Source organism: Aptenodytes forsteri, unplaced genomic scaffold (genome assembly GCF_000699145.1).
Source record: "Aptenodytes forsteri isolate BGI_AS27 unplaced genomic scaffold, ASM69914v1 Scaffold146, whole genome shotgun sequence".
NCBI classification, from domain to species: domain Eukaryota; kingdom Metazoa; phylum Chordata; class Aves; order Sphenisciformes; family Spheniscidae; genus Aptenodytes; species Aptenodytes forsteri.
The window spans coordinates 7,363,827-7,377,776 of record NW_008795128.1 but is presented as its reverse complement, the minus strand read 5'-3'; the positions used below and the strand labels follow the sequence as shown (position 1 = coordinate 7,377,776).

Here is a 13,950-nt window from a genome sequence, read left to right as displayed (position 1 = left end):
CAATCATTCTTTCAAATCCTGCTTATTCAAGCTAACTAATGTATAAGGAATAAGGATGCAGTGTTGAAAGATAATAAAATTGGAGGTCTGTAAGTGCTCTCAAGATGTTTTTCTAGTTTGTTGCCTTTGCATGGCAAGGATGTTACAACTTGTAGTTTAAATTCCTACTTATTTTCAAATACGTTTTTTTCTATTTTATAACAGGATATTGTTGATTCGTGGTCAGCTCATAAAGCAAAATGAACCCTGTGTCCTATTATTTTAATGACAGTACTGTCTAGGAAATAGCTCGAAGTTCTGTGTTTGTGCAGTTCGTTATTCCTGCTTTAGTTTAGAAGTACACTCTTGAATGTTATCAAATAGAATTCTAAAGCAAAGGGAAGTTCAGCATTGTTTCTTATTTCTCCAGGGTATTACCCTATTCTCTATCATGCCTGCAAACCTTTACCAAGTTGTTTCACTTAATAAGATGTTTTGTGTTTCCTCCTCTGGATCATTAGCAAATACTGAATAGGCCTAGACCCAGGACAGACTCCTACAGAATCCCGTTTGATCCATTTTTCTTTTTAACAGCGAACTACTGATAATGGCAATTTTGAGCCAGCTGTATAGAATTTTTATCTAGGCCATGTACTAATTGCATCCATTTTCTGCTGTCTTCTGTGGTACTCTGAAGTACAATTTAAATCCTGTGCTCTTGTAGTGAGATACACTTGTAAGCTTTCTGCAGTGACATGTTTGGCTATTGAAATAACTGAAAGAAGGGAATGAAGTTCCTTTTCTTAAAGCCACTTCTGGATATTATTTATAGCACATACTCTTTACTGCATGGTCCTCTGCAACTCATCAGTTAGAAGTAGGCCTGTAAGAGCTTTTTTCTTTGAAGATCTAAATAAGTGGAAAAATGCTTGTTACCACAGCAGAAGTGCAGATAGTGGCAAGTTAGTGTTACGCTAAGGTTCACTTTCTTACTTCAGTCTCCAATTGATTTAGAGCAGCTTCAGCTGCTGTCAGAATTACATTTTCAGTACAATTTGGGTGCTAGGTTTTTTGTGGTTTTCTTTTTTTTTTTCTTTCTCATTTTGTTAAATTCAGGTGTATCTGTTAAAAATCATAAACAGTCCACCAGATGAGGTTTGGAGGACTGCTGTTGTTCAGTATTATTTAGATATCTTCAAGGGGAAAATGGAATCTTGCTTTGAGTGCATATGCAGCACAAAGACACTATTACATTCTCATAATGTTTTTGCTGTTAAGAATTATGTAAGATTAGTAAAAGATAGACTTGACTTTGTTATTCAGCAGTGCTGTTTGTGTCAGTGGTTTGAAAATATACAGGATTAGTTGGAGAAATGCCTAATCTTTCTTGTCCTTAGTAGTTTTTTCTTTCATTTAAAAATACAGTAACAACTACATTAAAAACTTCAGTGATAGCGAACCAACCACAGAGCTATTCCACTGAAGAAGCTATTCTATACTGAAGAACCCTTTTTTCTTTTTTAACCAATTTACTATTGCTTTTGGATTTTGTCATCTTTTTCTTCATAATTAGTGGAAAGCCTTCAGTAGTTTAAGTGGGCTCTGTCTTGCTATTACTTTGCTGGAGTATTGGTCTGGAAAAGCTAGCCAAATGGGATTTTAATGTGACTGTGGGAAAATAAAATCGGAAGGCTTGTGTTCTGTGTATACTGTTGTTCATTTTTGTTCATACTGATGGGAAGTTACGATATTGTTCTTTCACTAATTTCTTTCTGCTGTGTCTTTCTAGATACGCTAGATCCTCTCTTCATGCACCCTGACTTACCTTGTGGGACCCACACAGGAAGCTGTGGTCATGTGATGCATGCAGCCTGCTGGCAGAAGTAAGGATGTGTCTTTGCAGTCTTTTAATGTTTTTTTTATTAATCTGTTTTCCAAAACATCTAAGTGCACACTGAGAACACAGTACAGTAAATGGATATTCAATTAAGGAGTCAAAAGTATTTGTATTCATCTAAAAATGAAATAATGGCACAAGAGAAGTTTTGACCTGATGAAGAAAATTATCATCAAAAGTTTAGTGCCTTCTGTGACCCAAAGAAGAATTTCTAAGTAGTTACTAATTTATGCAAATAAAAGCAATGGGGTAAAATTGGTCAAGAATAAGAAACCATATCTAGTACGTTTATTTTTAGCAATCCAATGAGAACCAGTAGGAATCTTCCAGGTGGGCATTCTATAGCAACAGTACTTTGACTCTGAAAGCTTGTCACCAGGTCAGTACTTAAAGGATGAAGCTGACTTATTCCAGTGAGTCTTTAGATGAGAATCTGGCATCTAGAATAGAATATGAATGGTTAAGTCTATCAATATTTCTTCCCCATCCCCCACCCCTCCCCTATCGGTGAACAAGCTCTTAATAAAAAGTAAGAGGGAAGAACTGATACAGTGCTTAAACTTTACTAGATTTCTATTTTTTGGGGGAGCCCACAATTTAGACCAAGTGTGTTGGATTAGGGTGCAGCCTGAAATATTAAAAGACCAAGTTACTTAACTTGCAGAATATAGTCATCCTAGTTGCAGCTACATTTGTAGGATTACAGAGAGCAAAGCTAATGCTGCCTGCATTTGACTCCACATAGGTCTGGCAAGCCTGAACAAGATAAATAGTGTGAAATAATAACAGAAATAATCCCACTGAAGTATTACAAACAGATAAAGAGAGTTGGGTCATGCAATTGCAAGCTACTTTATATTGTTGTATGATATAAACAATCTCTGGAGGTTTGTTGTTTGTACTTGTGCCATTTTACTTAAAAATCTGACTAAACTTCTAGTGCTTATCATTTACTTTTCTATATATATATGTGTGTGTGTGTATATTTTTCTACAATAAAACATCAGTGCAGAATAAATAGGTGCACACACTTAAAATGATACGGAAGTACGTTCCTTGAGTATAATACATCTGCTCTTGGCAGATCCATCTACATCTGCGTAGATCTAAGTAGTGCAACATTGGAGCTCAGTTCCCTTGCTCTTTTTAAGAAAAGATGACTTGCTGTATGGGTAAATGGGATTAAAATGGACAACAGGCTCTTCTCATACGGGATGGCACAGAAGGTTTGAGTATAGTCTTTTATTTATTACATAACAGACATTCTAACTTACTAATATTCCTCCAAACGATGCCTGCCACACCTTTCTAGAGTATCTGTGCAGCCTAAAAATACTGCAAAATACTCTCTAAAACAGTATGAGTTCAAATGAATGGAATATCTTTGTAGTTGCCATGTACGAGGAAGAGGAGTTGCTTGCAAAAACATAGTTGTTTGAATGTGGGAAAATAAATGTATGGTTTTGTTGATTGTAACAGAATAATTTCCTAAATATTCTGTAATCATTAGAACTTCTGCAGATGCTCCTACACGCACACTTTCTCTTATTACATAAATGGGATTTTATTTTTTCCCTTAAGATGTATGATTTAAAGCAAGAAAAAAAAAATCTAGTTATTACCTTAGTGCAGAACTTAGATAATTTCATATCTGCCTTTAAGATCCTACATACCCAGTCTGAACATTAGTCCTGAATTTAGTTGCTTGTATCCAGGCAAGAAGATTTGAATGTTGGATCTTTTTGTTCCTAATAATACTACTGAGACATTAATGAAATTTGAAGGCTTACTGCATCCACTGAGGGGGCAAAATTATAATGAAACCTGTAAAAAGATCATAGTTATTTCTTAGTTTCCTTTTGAGTTTAAAATAGCTCAAATGCGATATTATGATATCGATTATCCTTTCTTCCTGTTAAGAAGGCTACAGTTTCATTGTCTAGTCATGAGGCTCAGTCATTGCCATGAATAGCTGATTATTCATTCATGAAATGTTACTGGTAGTTTTTCCTAAAATTAAATAAAAATATGTACAATCCGCATTTCAAACTTACTGTAATTGCATATGAGCGATATTAGATACAATGTTTCATTGTGTTGAAGATGTTGTGAGAGAAGAGTAGAATAATTAAATACTGCTTGTCTGTAAAAATGCTAATGAAATTTAAAAGGATCTTAAAGGCAAGGAACAGTTGCCGTCATTTTTGCATGAGTGGTATACCATGCATTTTTGCATGAGTTCATCTATGCGCTCAAAGATTTTGTTTTATTTTCACATCCAAGCACGTGGAAGAGTTATAAATCAAAGGAAGAGACTTGTTTGTTGGCTTGGATAGGTATTTGCTGGATAATAACACTTTTAATTACTTGAACATTTGTTTTCATGTCACATTTGAGCCATTCCACTTTCTAGTAATTTCCTTTTCAATGTTGTAGGTACTTTGAAGCCATGCAGCTGAACTTTCGACAACGTCTGCATGTTGAACAGATATTCGACTTGGAGAATGGAGAGTATCTTTGTCCACTTTGCAAATCTCTGTGCAATACTGTGATTCCTATAGTTCCATTGCAGGCTCAAAAAATAAACAGGTGAATTACCAGATTGCATAGCCTTTAATTAAAAAAAAAAAAAAGGTAAAAATTACTTTGGGGCTAGCTGGCTCTTCAAATTTCTGGAAGGAAAATTTGGGCTGACCTTCCTAATCAGTATAAAAGACTGCATATCTCCTTATTGACTATTCAGTCAAATATACTGCTTTTGGCAGTCAAATTTTTTTTTAAAAAAAGCATTTTTTGTATTGGCTATTTTTTGGAGCTGTTATCAAACGAGAAAGTTCCTACATCTAGTATTTAGCCTAACACTTCATTTCATGCTGTTTGCTCAAAATTTACAAAGCCAGCAAAACTGTGCAAATACTGAGTTAATGTCTTTTGATCTAAATGTGTCCTCTTTTTTTAAAGATAAGGTGATTCTTTGAGTGTTAAAGTAAAACCTGCTTTCTATTTCTGTTTTCAGTGAGGATGCAGAGGCAGTAGCTCAAATTCTGTCCCTGGCTAGGTGGCTGGAGATTATCATAGTCAGGATATCGGGCTACAGTGTGAAAAATGCTAAAGGTTTGTTACCTTAATTTTGAAGCTATTCTGTGGGATATCTAATATGCCAGTACGTTTTAACTAATACCAACAGAAAACTTCAAATAAAGAATACATTTTTCTATCAATCAAGACAGTACCAAATAAAGCTGGGGATAAAGTCATGATCCTTTCTGAGCTGATGTCTTGATTTCAGTCCCTCACCAATTTTCTGGTTTTTGTTAAATTCTTTCCATCTTCCCTGTAGAGAAAACTATGTACACTTGGAGAGGATAGCCACCAACTAACACTCGAGTTAATTAAACTTTTGTATTGACTGTGATGTATGAGTGTTTAGAAAACAGAAGGTACAGAGAATCAACGTATTCTCTTGCACTCTAATAAAGCAGGAAAGTTCTTTTTCCTCACCAGCAAAGCACTACTTTTAATCCTCATATTTCTGGGAATAGAAGAAAATGTTGCTTAAGGAGAAGGGTTAGAAGACAGTGTGGCTGGTGAGGTCTGTTTAGAATTATTTTCAAACCAGTTTAAAATAAAAAGAAGTCTCACTTCTGTTAGACTGCTATAAAAACTGTAACCACTTCTTTGTTTTTTAATGTGGATCTAATTCTTTTTTCTGGAAGGAGAGAAACAAAATCTTCCAGCTTTTGCCAACAAGGGAGTGGAGAACTCTGCTTTGGAATTCCATTCCATCCTTAGTTTTGGAGTTCAGTCCTCGTAAGTGTTACTGGAAGTGCTCTCTGCATTATGTTAATTCTCCCTAAAATAACCTAGGTGTACTTCAGGATTTTGTATTGAAGGAAAGGCGTATGATTTGTTTGGACTGAATATGGGCTTACTTATACTTTTGCTTAAGCATTCACTGAATATCAGATCTATACAGAGCTAGATGGACCTCTTGGTCGAATCCAGTCTGGTAGTTCTTGGTACAAAGCTAGGAGTCTGGAATCTTCTAATCCACAATTCCAGTGATTTGGGTCACTTCCTGTGCCTGTAGGCAAGTTATTTAATGTCTGTCTGCCTTAATTTTCCTGCTATGTCTGTTTCAGGAATAGATTTCACTTGGTTTTGGATGCAATAATGTAATACAGATTACTCCAAGGAATAGGGCTGTGTTGTCTGTTTCTATTCCAGTGGGCAAAAGTGCTCTCCCACTAAAACAGAATGAATGGATAGATACTTTTCAAGTGTACTCAGCTGATACTTCTTTTTAGATCACGCTACAAGTATTCTGCTACTTATGACTGATGTCATAGTTATGCAAAGTACTTATACATATCTGCTATTTGTAAAAATGTCATCAGAAAGTTGAATCAAATTCTTTCTTGATAACTGATCTCCATGGGAAAGATTCTATAGTTTGCACTTAAACAATGTGGTGTTTAAGTATGGACCTGGCTAAACCCCAACTTCGTGGTAAAATTGTTTTGGCTGTAGAGATTTGGAGAATTAATATGAATGTTACGAAGTTCTGTGTGTGACTTTGAAAAAACACAAGCCGTTAAAACTGTATGTGTTTTTTGCCTAGACACTTTTCTGCATATAACTGCATTTACATAAACTAACCCAATGTCAGTTGAAAGGAGCTTAAATGCAAAGGAAAATGTTTTAAAATACATTTGAAATGTCTTCCTTTCAATTTCTAGTGCCTTATGAGATGGGATATATTTTTACTCCAGCACTTACAATTACACTTGCTTACTCGCATTTGTTTTTTCATTGTATTTTACTTTGATTTAAATGTTTGCATTTTTTGAACGCAAATTATAATACAGTATACAGAAACAGACTCCTTCCAGCCTGGCAGCTCCTAATCTCTCAATTTGTAGAGCCTGTTATGTCAAGGTACTTGTTTACTACTGGAAACTATAGATTTTTTTTTTTCTCCTCTGTACGGACAAAGGGCCTTTGTATTCAAGAATCCTTTCATAAATAACTTAGGCTTTGTTAGTGATTGATTGACTGGTAAGTAATAAGCACTATTAATAATTCAGACTGAAGTTTTCTTGGCTTGCTTTTGCAGAGCCAAATACTCAAGCAGTATCAAGGAGATGCTTATTCTCTTTGCCACCACCATTTATAGAGTTGGGCTAAAAGTTGCTCCAAATGAAGCTGATTACCGGATTCCTATGATGACCTGGAGCACATGTGCTTTTACCATCCAGTGCATAGGTAAAGCATAATTTGTGTTTATTCCTTCTCATGACTTGAAAATCTTAGTTGTTTGATTGTATAATTTTATACAATCTGATTGTATAAATAATAATAATAATAATAGTTCTACATAAATAAGAGCAATATGTAATAGTATAACAATGTATATTATATGTAATTACATATATAATAATAGAATGATAATCTATAATCCAATATAAATAATAGGATGTTTTTGTTAGATGGTAGATTATAAAATACGGTATGGAATGCCAACATTGAGTTTAATCTGAGAGAGCAGGGAGTGATCATGTTCCATGTTACTAACTGTAACGTTAAGCAAGTTCAATGAATATCTTCAGGCTGCCAGAGATCATTGACCTGCAGGCATCTCCTACACAGCTAAATATTTATAACAGCTATGAAATAGTACTCCCTCTCTCAGTATTTCTTTTTGTCTCTATTCTTAAAGGATTCTCATGGAATTTGTCAAGAAATATGGTCTTTTGTATTCTGAAATTGCTAAGCAGATACCTGGTAGAAAAAAAACCCCAAACAACCAGACATTCTCTGGCATGAATCTCTTTTGAAGGCAAAATAATTACCATAAAAATGATTGGATTTTTTGGGATAATGTACCTGTTTAGCAGTCAGTCTCATTTCATTTCTGTACCATATACACAAAGAAGTTTGTGTAATAAACATGAAGCTGTAGATAAATCTGTAGTGGCTTCCAGGCAGGGAGAGAGGCAAGAGATAAGTCTGAAATGCCTGCTGAAGGAATTGAGAATGTAATTGTACATCTCCATAAATATGATTTGGCAAGTATGCCATTTTTTTCTTGATGAAGCTGTTGAGGTACAAGTGTAGTCTACCTTAAATCTATAGTGGACTTGACCCAACTGGAGTATCAAGAGTTCAAAAGGTTTTTAGGAGGATTGGGAATATTCCAATAAGGCAGGAATAGTCATGAAAACTGATTGCATTTTTTTTAGTGTTGGATTTTTATCAGAGTCTTCAAATGGGTCGGGAGAGGACTGGAAGCCACCCAGCTCTATTAACATTAATGCACTTAATGCTGTGCAGATTGTTTTCATTTGATATCTAAAAAAAGACCTTGGTGGCTGTCAGGGATGAGTTTGCCAGCAAGTGTATAAATGCAGTAACTGTTATTACAGGTGTGATATCAAAGGCATATGTCAGAAGTAGAAAATTCACATGCCTTACCAGGCCAAGATTATAAAACCAGAGGGACCACTGTGACAGTCTGACCTATCCTAGGTCACACCACTTCCTTGGATTCATTTTTGTTTACAAATAGAGCAGGCTTCCATGAAACTGTAAAGCAAAACTGCCTACATAGCTTCTAGTATGCTGGTTTTGAATCTAGTCATAGGGTGCATAATTAAAACCATTTAACGGGCATGTAGCCAAGCTGCCTAGACAAGGAACCTTAGCTACCTGGATTAGTGGAGTCTTTAGAGGAGGTTCAAAGCATCATTGACCCAAGGGATGTGAATTGCTTTTATTGCCTAAAGCCAGACCCTTAAAAATACAAATCTGACTTTTCCCATGTTTCCTCAGCAACTCCACATGTTGTGTGTTAAACTGATGTATGGAAGTGCTAAGTTAAAACGCTTTCATTTTTTGTTAGAGGTGGTTAAAAAAAAAAAAAGAAACAAAAACCTCCTAACCAAAAAACCCGCAACAAAAACAACAGTAAAATTTCCAAGATCTTGAAGTGTACTCATTCATCTCTGAAAAGTGACTAAAGCACAAAAACATTTGAATGGATACCTTTTTACTCAATTGAGTTAATTTGGTTTCTTATTTTTATTGGCTTATTTTCTCTTTGTTATCCCTTCGAAACCAATGCACTCAGGGAGGAAATCTGAATTTATTCCAGCTTGGGAATTTTGTTTTCAAAATATTTTTGTTAAACTACAGTCAAATGCAGTAGTGCAAAAATCTGAGGGTAAGATGGCTGTATAGCATCCCTGTAAACATACCTTGATGTTTTTGAGCATTGTATAGGGGTAACTGAAAATACAGCTAAATCCGTAGAATGTCTTATCATTAATATGAAACAGTGTTCCTTTAAATCCCTGGTTAGCAAGATCTGAAAACAAAATGTTTTTTAAAAGCTTGTTACAACCAAATGTTATGTTAGTTCATGTAGAACAAAGCAACTTAGTTTTTTCTGTGTTTAATTTTAAGAAAACCTCTTGGAAACAGAGGGCAAGCCTTTATTTGGATCTCTACAAAATAGACAGGTATGGGCAAGTAAGATATGCAATACATTTCAAACAAAAAAGTTTTTATATATATGTGTATACATAACATACACACACATAAACTGTTGAAACTGCTAACATCAAGATCATTCTCTGTTGAGAGATAGCTCTCAAAATATTTAGACTGATAACTTTAAAGAGCGTTGGAAGAATATAATGTTTCTACTTATACATAGAAGTTCATATCAAATTCACTTATCAATGCGTTTTCTGTTTGCAGAAGTAGATATGTTTTTACAGCTTTATTTCACTATTATATCTTTCCTTTTTTCCTGTCCAACCATTTTCTCTTGCGCTCTAGCACAGTGGCCTTAAAGCATTAGTGCAGTTTGCAGCTGCTCAGAGAACAACATCACCACAGGTCCTGATTCAGAAACATCTGATTCGTCTTCTAGGAGGTATTTTAATCCTTTTCTTTACTACCTTTTGTGTTGCAGAAGTTTCTATTGCACAATGGTACACACATTAATACTGCATAGAAGCAAAGGTTAGACTACTGACAACAGTGCTAACTTCAGTTTCTCTAATGTTGCCTGAAATCATGGAGTATTGCTTGAACTTAAGTAATCAATAATTCTGTTAATCCAGCCCTGTATCACTGAAGTCCCCAAAAAATCGTCTATCCCAGATTACTTAGGCCTGGAGATACTCAGATCTGGAATATTTACAGACGGTTAACAATCTATTTCTGGCAATGTTCAAAATTACTCAAATTCTGTGCTAAAGCCAGATAACTGGTATTCCTCTCTTAATTGTGAGACTTTATCTTTTTAGTACTTTCAAAAGGCTGCTTGCAGCCTAGTTTAAGATATTTTGGTCTCAGGGAGAGCTAGTTTGAGACGCATAGCTATCGTCCGTGTTTCTTACTGATTAGGTTAGCATGGTGGCCTTTGTGAATCCCACTCTTTGACTTGCCTTCTATTCAATAGGATTCTTAGGTGTGGTACAGGCTTTTGTATTGGGCTAGGTTGTGAGGCATCTAGTGTTGCAGTGCCTAAGTACATTTGTGGGCTTCACCCTTAGCACTGTGTGCGCTTTATTAGAGCTGGAGAAATAAATCAAAGATTTTTATCTCAGAATTTTGAAGATACAGTCATTAAAATTGTGAGCTGGTTGGGCATGTGGAAATAGCTAAACAGATGCACAATCAATTAAATAAGTGGTAAGCGGTTAATTAAATAGATACTTCCTTAGTTCAGAGACTTGGACCTTTTTTTGACGAAAACACAGAAATTATAGAGGCTCTAAAATCAGATTCTGATATTGCAGTTCAATCCAAAAGAAGAAAATACATATCAAATGCACAATTGATATCTTTATTTTGTAGTTCTTCTACCAAACTTTAAAGTGGAGGACACTCCGTCCCTCTTAGAAGTAGATATGTTCCACATTTTGGTAAGCAGGTTCATCTTATTCTTCATATTAATACTTTTTTTTGAGCATGGATTTTTGTGTACTTTACCCTGCAGATAGTCCTGCATTATCTGTTCACTTGCATGAGTCAAATGATTATACATAAGCACTGCATACAAGCAAATGATTACACATGGCTGGTATATATGAGTGTTTACTTTTAGTTCTGCTGTTCTTCTAGCTTTCAAGTCTTTGCTGTCTCACTTGTTAAATTTCATGCTTGCAATCTCAATCATCTTTTTACCATGTCTATTGCTATCAAACCTCAAAAAAACCCTGAGAAATGCACCCACTCAGCTTGTTTCCCTCACTTTCCCTCCGTCTCAGTAGGCCTCTCATACCTTCCGATTCCTTCACATTCACTTTCATTACCTTCTTTACTCTTCTTAGCCCCTTCTTTCTGTTCTTAATACAAATCTGTATTATAGTTTCTTCTACTGTTAAAAAAACCCAAACAAAACCACACAACAAAAAAGCCAACAAAAACAAACAAACAAACAAAAAACCAAACCCACCAAAATAAAACCTGTTTTGCTGTGGTTGCCTTTCTAACTAATGCTTGGTCTTACTTCTCACTTCTTTCAGTGTGCTTTGTCTTATGTCAAAGACCAGAAATTAAACTTTCTAGGAATTGGACAAGCTTCTTGGTGTATCTCTAAACTGGCAATTACAATGGAACTATATCTGAGTTTCTTACATGCTAGAGGGGCACAAATGGTTAATATTTTCCTGTGAGTTTTTGCCACACTTTGTGAATTAAAACTAGCAAGATAAATGAACATATTTGAATTGATTACAGAAATGAACTATAGATGTATAGTGAGAATATAATTTCTATTACCTGTGTAGCTATTACCAAATTTCTGTTACTTTAATATTTGCTGCTTCCCTTTCACTGTAGGTGGGAGTTGTGCTATCCTTTCCATCTTTATACTGGGAGGATGCTGTAGACTTGCAACCTTCATCAATTAGTTCAGCCTATAACCACCTCTACCTCTTCCATCTGACAACACTGGCACACATAACACAAATCGTCGTCTCTTCAGCAACAGGTAGAGGTGTATTTGGGTTGGATTATTCTTGCATTTTTACACAATTTCTTACAAATAGTGGGTGGACACTACTTAGTGTCTTCCAGGTATAAACTTCCTCATAATAAATGACACTTAGTGCTAGGTAGTAATAACTGTTTTCTGGTAAAAAATAAATAGTGGTACATCATTTTCAGAGCATTTTATTGTATCACTTCTGTGTGCTTAGCCTAAGAAAACAAAACAGTTATTGATATATGAGTACTTGCTCAAGTCAGTCATTCCAGAGTGGTAACTTTCCCCTCTTCACTCCTTGTAGGAGAAGCAAAGCTCTGCCCAGCAGCAGCACTCTGAACTGTACAGTGACAGTTAGTATGGATTTGGGAAATAAACTTTTCTTTACACTTCAACCTGGTAAATACCCAGAACCAAAATACGGAATCCTGTAAACTGATAGGAGGGAATCTCACTTTTTTCTGTATTTCATACTACTGTTTAAAAACTGTCAGTAACCTACAGGCTTCCTAGTTGCTACTTTCCTTTTTGTTCAGCATGATGGGAATTTAAAAAAAAATCCTGTCGCTTAATCTATGTAGGACAATAACTTCAAACGTTCAAGGGAAGGAAGCAGTTTTCATGTGAGGATGAGAATGAGGCAGTAATTCTGATTCTTCTTTATAGCATGCAGTTTTAGGAGAACATTTGTTAGGTTAAAAATAGAAAAGAATTAAGTAAAATAAAGTGGAAATATTTCTGTAATGCAATTTAAAGAAAAAAGAAGAGCTCAGTATATGTAAAAAAAGAGAAGTGTGTCACAAAAGTGCATTTACAGTGGGATTCATCTTTTTGTGTGCAGAATCCCCTACTGCTCGATCATCTGACAACAGTGAGGAGGCACGGTCTGCACAGTCTTTCTGTAGAGAGGTTTGCCAGTACACCAGTGGGTAAGCAGCAGTTCAGTTATAGCATCGTGTTTTCCTAGAAAAATGACAATCCACAGGGATTGACCTGAACAACACAGAAAACAGGAAAAAAATAATCCATTTTGTATGGGGAGTTAGCAAGCATAATGCCTTGTGCTTTCTTCCCATACTCCTGAACGCTAAAAAAAAGGAAACTGGTGAAAGGAACACTTTTAGTTAAAATAGTTACTTTTTGTGGACACCAGAGTAAATTCTTAGTCTAAGGATGAAAAAATATCTATATCCGTTCTGGGGAGAAATACAACCACTAAATATAGTTATTTTTTTCTTTGCCTTGATTAGTTTTTTTTTTTAGAGATCTCAATTATAGATGGAAGCCGGAAAGAAGGAAATGATTCTACTATAAAAGGGGGAGAAGTGTAAAGCTAAACACAGTTGCTTATTTGTTTGAGCATTAGTGCCCATCTTTTCAGACTTTTTTGATAGGTATAGCTACAGACTCTTTAGTACTTCAGTATCCATGTGTGAAATAAACTAGAAAATATGGATACACCCTTTACTAATTCTGCTTTGATTTATCTTCACCAAGGCTAGTTGCAAAGATGTGTTTCTCAAGGATTGACAATGCTACCCACTTGTCTAAAAGTTTTAAGCCTAAATTTCTAAATATTTAAAATTTGGTATTTAAATAATAGGAGTAATTTTTCTCAGGCATGACCTTAGAATCATAGGTGCTGTGCCTTTTGGAAATTCAGGTCACTGTGCTGGGATGCCTAGGTACAGAATTAAATGCCAAAGTTTAGGCAACCCAGCTCTGAAACTTTTAGTGTTTTAATTTCTGTGTATGCATTGTCATCTTCTAACTCTGAGCTATCTGTGCTTAAACAGCACAACCTGCATAATAATTTTGCAATGGTCTATGATGTTATAATACAGCTTTACAGGTTGTTCCTCAGCAGGTCCTGGTCAACATTTGTGTGAACGTCCTGTTCACATAAATGTGAATTTAACTAAGTTTAAAATTTTTAGAAAACAGGGACACTGTAAGTTAAATTTACTATGAAATTTAGACTAAATGCTCATATCGCACAAACTACAAGAATAATTACTGAGATGAGTATCAGTCCAGTATTTTTTGTTAAAAATTGGATTAGTGTAGCTTTATT

General features: G+C 35.3%; 1 protein-coding gene across 2 annotated transcripts in view; it reads left to right on the top strand.

The window, feature by feature from the left end:
* The window catches only part of UBR1 (ubiquitin protein ligase E3 component n-recognin 1), a 65,900-nt gene that overhangs the window by 42,686 nt on the left and 9,264 nt on the right, over positions 1–13,950 (top strand). For both annotated transcript variants that reach the window (XM_009277574.2, XM_009277575.2), the window contains exons 30-39: positions 1,769–1,862; positions 4,313–4,465; positions 4,893–4,990; positions 5,593–5,686; positions 6,993–7,141; positions 9,341–9,396; positions 9,719–9,815; positions 10,745–10,812; positions 11,732–11,882; positions 12,718–12,805. In XM_009277574.2, coding sequence (XP_009275849.2) covers positions 1,769–1,862; positions 4,313–4,465; positions 4,893–4,990; positions 5,593–5,686; positions 6,993–7,141; positions 9,341–9,396; positions 9,719–9,815; positions 10,745–10,812; positions 11,732–11,882; positions 12,718–12,805 — 1,048 coding nt within the window. The remainder of the gene's footprint in view (positions 1–1,768; positions 1,863–4,312; positions 4,466–4,892; positions 4,991–5,592; positions 5,687–6,992; positions 7,142–9,340; positions 9,397–9,718; positions 9,816–10,744; positions 10,813–11,731; positions 11,883–12,717; positions 12,806–13,950) is intronic.